Source organism: Cornus florida, unplaced genomic scaffold (assembly GCF_030987335.1).
Source record: "Cornus florida cultivar Cherokee Brave unplaced genomic scaffold, ASM3098733v1 CherokeeBrave_3.0.0_Hap2_Chr01, whole genome shotgun sequence".
NCBI lineage: Eukaryota > Viridiplantae > Streptophyta > Magnoliopsida > Cornales > Cornaceae > Cornus > Cornus florida.
Window position 1 is genome coordinate 12,314,982 of NW_026775571.1, and position 7,175 is coordinate 12,322,156.

At 42.6% G+C, this 7,175-nt stretch overlaps 1 protein-coding gene across 1 annotated transcript; it reads right to left on the minus strand.

Annotated features, from left to right (window-relative positions):
- Positions 1–4,272: 4,272 nt before the first annotated feature.
- Positions 4,273–4,998, minus strand: LOC132269262 (uncharacterized). Its single transcript, XM_059770403.1, has one exon. The coding sequence runs from the start codon at positions 4,996–4,998 to the stop codon at positions 4,273–4,275; it is 726 nt and encodes a 241-aa protein (XP_059626386.1).
- Positions 4,999–7,175: the final 2,177 nt, after the last annotated feature.

The following is a 7,175-nucleotide window of genomic DNA, read 5'->3' on the forward strand; positions in this document are numbered from 1 at the left end:
TCTTTGCATAAAAATTTTCAAAATTTTTTCTGTGCATAAAAATTGCTTTCTTTGCATAAAAATTGCTAATACATACTGCGATGCAAAATTGCATAATCATAGAATGATGGTATGGCCCCCATTTTTATGGAAAGAAACAAATAGAAGCAAAATAAAGTAAAGCATGGCTGACTGTGGGCTTATGCAGCCTTATTTGTGAAGAATTCTTAATAAAATTGACAAACTTAACTAATGAAAATACCGTTTAAGGTGTATTGCATTCTAAGGATGCGCAATGGGACGTCCGTCAGCTTCGGCCAAATAATATGCTCCCTTCCCCACTACTTCGGTAATCCTATAGGGTCCGGTCCAATTAGGTTCCAGTTTCTTTACATGAGCTGTCTCTTGCTTCAGAACCCAATCGCCTACCACAAAGCTCCAGAATCTGACACGTTTGTTATAATTGTTGCGCAGCTGCTGCTGATATGAAGCAAGCCTAATTGCTGCAGCATCCCTTTTTTCATCGAGGAGGTCGAGACTATGTTCGAGCTACTGACTATTCTTTCCTTCAAGCAACAAGGATGTCCGAAGGGTTGGAATCGCCGCTTCGGTTGGAATCACTACTTCGGATCCATAAGCCATGGCAAAGGGACTCTCCCCCGTGGGCCACCGTGGTGTGGTTCGGTACGCCCAAAGCACCTGAGGGAGATTCTCGTACCATTTCGTTTTGAGTTTCTCCAATTTCTTCTTTAAACAACTGAAAATGGTCCGATTAGTTATTTCAACCTGTCCATTCCCTTGTGGATGACTAATTGCAGCTAACTTTTGTATAATTCCATGCTCAGTGAAGAATTTCCTTATACTTCTATTGTCGAGGTTCTTACCATTGTCCATCATAATGACTTTTGGGACCCCAAACAGGCTATTGATGTTGTTCCAAAGGAAAGTTTTTACCTGCTCATGGGTCACACTTGAGTAGGCCTCGGCTTCTACCCATTTAGTGAAATAATCTGTAGCCAGTAGCACGTACTCCTTTTGTTCCACAGTCTTGGGTAACGGGCCCACCATATCAATCCTCCATTTTGCGAATGGCCATGGATTTGCCATTGCATGCAAATCCTCGGCAGGTTGATGCTTCATGGGACCATGACGTTGACATTTGTCACACCTCCGAGTATACTCTTTTGCATTTCGGGCCAAGTACGACCAGAAGTAACCTTGAGTCAGGACTTTATGCACAAGAGATCTACCCCTAGAATGGTTGCCACAATCTCCATCATGGATTTGTTTCAACACCACAAGAGCCTCAGTAGGGCTTAAACATTTCAGGTAAGGACCTGAAAATGACTTTCGGTATAACTGATTGTTAATGATGGCATATTTAGCTGCAGTGAGACAGAGCTTCTGTGCTTCGGACTTCTGGTTTGGAAGAACTCAATGCTTGAGGTAGGCTTCCAATGGATCAATCCAGCATGGTTCTCGAGGAATAACTAGAATCACCATTACTTCCTGCGGATGATTAATGCTGGGCTCGTCCAGGACGTCAATCGGCACAATCTGAGTCAGATCTTCATTTGAGGATGACACTGATGTGGCCAATTGATCTGCTTCGGCATTCTCAACACGAGGTACCTAATAGAATTCGATCTGATCGAATCCCCGTGCAACATTCTCTACAGCTTCTTTATATGCTTTCATTCTTTCCTCTTTGGGATGGTACTGACCTGTCACTTAATTTATAACAAGCTGTGAGTCACTAAAAACCTTTAAGCAACGTACCTGGAGGCTACTAGCCAATCGAAGACCAACAAGTAACGCCTCGTACTAGGCCTTATTGTTCGTAGCCGGGAACTTCAAACAGATAGATTGCTGCAGCTTGGTGCCTTCGGGTGTTGACATTACAATGCCTACCCCAGCACTTGCTTGATTTCGAGGAGCCATCAACTCAAAGTTCCCACTGTGGTTCAGGGTGTACCGGCTCTTCGGGACTGTCTTCATATTCGAGAAGAAAGTCTGCTACGGCTTGTCCTTTGTGCGACACCTTTGGCTCATAAGTTATGTCGAAGGAACTAAGCTCGATAGCCCACTTGGTAATTCTCCCAGATAGATCGGGCTTAGAGAGTATACCCCGTATAGGATAGTTGGTGAGTACCACAATGCTGTGAGATTCAAAATAATGCCGAAGCTTCCTCTTGGCATAGATCAAGGCTAAGATGACTTTTTCTGCTTTACTATATCGTGTCTCTGCATCTGTCATGGTCTTACTTGTGTAGAAGACTGGATATTGCCTCTTTCCTTCCTTTCTAATCAATGCTGCACTTGTCGCTACATTAGAAATTGCCAAATACATAATAAGAACCTCCCCGGGTTTTGGAGCGGATAGAATTGGTGGTTCGGCCATGTAACCTTTCAACCGACTGAGGGCCTCCTGCTGTTGAGGTCCCCATATATCTTTATTCTTAGATCGTATAGCATCAAAGAATGGTTTGCACTTATCTGACAATCGGGATATAAACCGGCTAAGGGCTGCAATCCGACCGGTAAGAACCTGCACCTCCCTGCGATTTTTTTGTTCCTGATTCTGGATGAGGGCCTTAGCCTGAGCCGGACTTACCTCTATCCCCCTTTTATTCACTATGTGGCCAAGGAATTGACCTGATGATACCGCGAAGGAGCACTTGGATGGATTTAGCTTCATATTGTACTTCTTCAAGGTATTGAAAACTTCCTGTAGATGCTTCGGATGATCCTCTTTCTTCACACTTTGAACCACCATGTCATCTATATATGCTTCAATTATCTTTCCCAACAGATTATCGAATATCTTGTTGACAAGGCGTTGATAAGTAGCTCCAGCATTTTCAGTCCAAAGGGCATGACCCTGTAACAATAAGTCCCCTTTTCTGTAATGAAAGCCGTTTTTTCTTCATCTTCGGGGTTCATAGGAATTTGATTGTATCCCGAGTATGCATCTAGGAATGTTAGCCTCTCGTAACCGGTGGTAGCATCAACCATCTGATCTATCTTAGGCAGAGGGAAGCTATCTTTAGGGCAGGCTTTGTTAAGGTTGGTATAGTCTACACAAACCCTCCACTTTCCATTCTTCTTTTGTGCGACTACCACGTTTGACAGCCACTGTGGATATTGCACTTCTCGAATGAAACCTGCTTGCAACAATTTGCTCACTTCTTCAGCTATAATGTGATTATGTTCGGGGGTAAACCTTCGATGTTTCTGCTTAACCGGTTTGAACTCCGGATCCACCTTCAGACTATGGCAGGAAACTAAGGGATCGATCCCTACCATGTCCGAGTGATCTCACGCAAAGGCATCTGCATTGCTCCAGATAACATCAATTAACGCCTCCTTTTCTTCAAAAGCGGAGGAAGAGCCTAGATAGGTAACCTTCTGAGGGTCACCGAGGAAAACTTCCATGGCTTCAAGGGTCTCCTCGGTGGGCTTTGCAATTTCCTCTTCCTCCTCTACCTTAAGATACTTGGGCAGAAGGCTTTGTAATTGCTATTTGGGTCCACTTTTGGAAGCCACACCTAGTTGTTGTTGAGTCGACACCCTCTTTGCTTCAGCTTATGTCAACATATAGCATTCCTTCGCTGCAACTTGATCGCCCCACAGATTAATTACTTCTTTCCCGTTCGGAGATAAGCACCGCATCACCTGGTGAAGGGTGGACGGAACTCCTCTCATCCAATGTATCCAGCCTCTTCCCATGATGAGATTGTAAGAAGGATGGATCTCTGTTAAAACAAAGTTCTCCTTCAAAGTCCTCTTCGCCGCTGTTACAGACAAGTCTATTACTCCAAGGGGATCTACTCTTGTACCATCGAACCCCATCAACGGGCTAGAGGTAGGTCGAATAGATGATGACGGGATCTCTAGCTGCTCAAAAACCGTCTTTGTGATTATGTTGGTGCTACTTCCTGGATCTATCAAAACCCTCCAGATCATACAATTGGCCACTAAAAGACTGATGACCAATGGATCCTAGTGGGGGAGTTGAACTCTGGATAGGTCGCCATCTCCAAATCCAATACTGATGCTACCCGAAGTGATAGCATTGATCGAGGATATCCTCCTTAGCTTGTAGGCTGCCCTCGGTCTGGATCTGTATACCTCCTCAGACTCTTGATCATCTTCAGACCTGCCATGTATTGCATGGATGACTTTTACTTGCGTACCTTCCACCTTGCGGGGATAGACCTCGCGGGGCTTTGCATACTCCTTTGTCATGAGGTAATCCGTCAACTCACCTCTGGCGATCATATTCTCCACCTGTCACCTGAGGGATCTACAATCATTGGTTGAATGCCCATAATCTCGATGATAAGCGCAATGCTTGCTTTTGTCCCTTTGCTCCAGGGGTTGCTTTATTGGCTGCGGAGTTATGAACTTCATCTTATTCTCTTGGAAGAGCCGAGCCAAGGTAGTTCGGAGAGGTGTAAATCCTTCCTCTACCCTTTGCCTTTTTTCAGGTGCCTGGGTGATCGGCATTGAGGAACGTTGGCTTTTTTGAATCTTTAGAATTGGAACTCTTTCTCGAGGCTTGTTTTCCACTGTCACGAGGGTGGCGTGCTGCACTCGGTGGGCTAAATTTTCCTCAAGCCGAATGTAGATTTGGGCCCTAGCATTGAAAGTCTGCATGTTGGGAGGAGAATACTTGACTAAAGAAGTGTAGAACTTCGTCCCCTGAATCATCGCGAGTTTAAATGTCTCTATAGCAGTTACGGGATGACAATCCACTATTTCTGAGGCTTCCATGTTGAATCTTGATAAGAAATCCTGCAATGTTTCTCCCCTTTTTTGCCTTACGGTGAAGAGGCTGGCAATGCTCTTCTTTTGCTTCTTATATCCGCAATACTGTGCCAGGAACATGGTGCATAGAGTCACGTAATCCGGGATGGATTTATGCGGTCTATTCCTGAACCACTCTAGTGCTGCTCCTATCAAACTGGTAGGAAAAACTCTGCACATCCAAGGGTCATTACAATCATCCAAAGCCATCTTTTGAGTGTAATGATCTAGGTGCCGAGAAGGATCCCCTGTTCCATCAAACTTGGGTGAAAGAAGGCATGGTAAATTTCTTAGGCCTCTCAGCCAGATACACATCGTCAGTGAGAGGAGTTTTGACCAAGGAATTTTTATGTTCTCTAGCCATCTCGGCAGGTGTCTGAATCTTCAGGAGTCTCTTCTCGTCAAAGGCATCCTGAACACCTGCACCATCTGGGATTCCATTGGACGTTATCTGAAGCTGCAGCCTGTGTTCGACTTGCTCATCCTGTGTGCGACGAGGGACGTTATCTGAAGCCGCAGCCTCAGATCTTGCCCTCCGTTGTTGCTGAACCTCATTCGGCTGAGCCTCATTGGGTCATGCCCCATTAGGTGGATCCCCATCAAGCAGAAGTCCAGTAATCGGAGGAATATTCTGACTAGGGGTTGCTGCTGTGTCACCCCCTGGTGGCGGTGGTGCCAACTGAGCCAGCGCCGTTTGCAGAGTGTTATTCTGCTATTGAAGCAAGGCGATCTGAGCCATACTTGCTTCATTTGCCTGACGAAGTAGGTCAAACTAGTGTAGAAACTCTTCACGCATCTTCTGCATCAACTCCGTTTGTTGATCCGTTGAAGATCCTCCGTTCGACATTCTGGATGGTAGCTGCAGGATTCACTTATGAAACAAAAAACAAGAGTGGGAATATATTTGCACACGTTTCCCACAGACGGCGCCAAAGTGTAAGTGCAAAATTTCGCCCAACCAATAGTGACTGGGAGAAATAACACAACTCACTCAATAAACAATAAAAATAAACAAGACCAGTATATAGAGAAGCATAGAATTGCTTGATTATTTTATTGGAGGTCTGGGCCTCTATTTATACACAAAAGATTGGTTGAATTGTGGTAGGACTCGCATTGCTTATCCTCCAATTCTTTCCCTACAGAAATTCTTTACAAATAGAGCTCCTTCCTTTGTATAATTTTCCTTGTAGAGTAGTTTCTTTCTTTGTTGTATCCTTCTTCTAATAGGACTAATTTCCTTTCAATGGATTTGGGCTATAAGTAACCTAATCCATGTGACACTGCTAACGGCTTAGATCTCTTGTTTCGGGCTTGAGCAATGCTACAGAGATCAATTATCTGCGACCTTGGGTTAGTGTCTTATAATTCTGGACTGTCAACGAGCTTGGACTGGGCTTTGAGCAGGATGGGCCTCTGTTATTTGTGATGGGTATTTACATTGCGATGACGTTTACAGTTCCCATTGGAGGGAGATTTTTCCCTCCACATGTAGTTAGTTTTAAAATTTTAACAAAAAACAAAAAATGTTAAAGTTCTCTTGTATTTTGACTTTGGTTTAGAATCATGCTAGTAATCAAAAAATTTATCTGTTATACTAGAATAGTATATTTGCTACTATAATTAGCGTTGCAACGTAGTGTTATATTTATGCACAAAGTGGTTAATTATCACCAAACTCGGACATGCATACTCACCTTTGAAGTATTCTGACCTATAGTCACTCCATTAAAGAAATATGGTAGACTACCAATTTGTTACAGAGTTGCTTTCTCTAGGCCATTTAAATACAGGCTATATCTGTCACTGAGCATGTTAGGTTTTGCAATGATACTCCAACAACGCTAAAAGCTATACTCTATACAAGTGATCTAGTTATATAACCGACCATCTTTATTTTAATTCAAACATTTGTATCATGGTAAAAAATAGAATAATTTTATATAGGTGCAAATAATTTTCTATATTGAGGAAGAGATTTAATTAACATTCTTCAAGTCGTAATCAAACAGATGATCATAATCAACAAACCCAGAAAAATGTTTAATTTTCTATTGCTTTCACAATATATATATATATATATATTGAACAACATTTGTGATTGGTAACACAATTTACATTCTATGGTCATTGTTCTGGTTACATTGCAGTTAGTGATATATTCTGTTTCTAGATAAATGTTGGCATCATCAATTGACGGTGGTTTTAAACAATTAAATTAAATTTACTAGCCATGAGTATTGTGGTCCAAAGATAGAGTTAAATTCTGTACAACTACATATTCCATCCCACTTAATCGTTAATGATTAATCAAGATCTCCAAGCAAGATTTTCACTAATACTATATGTAATGGGATTCCATATCAAATTAAATATGAAAAATGATA

Excerpts from the sequence above, each read along its gene's own strand:
- LOC132269262 (XM_059770403.1), bottom strand. The coding sequence starts at position 4,998 with ATGGCTTTGGATGATTGTAATGACCCTTGGATGTGCAGAGTTTTTCCT.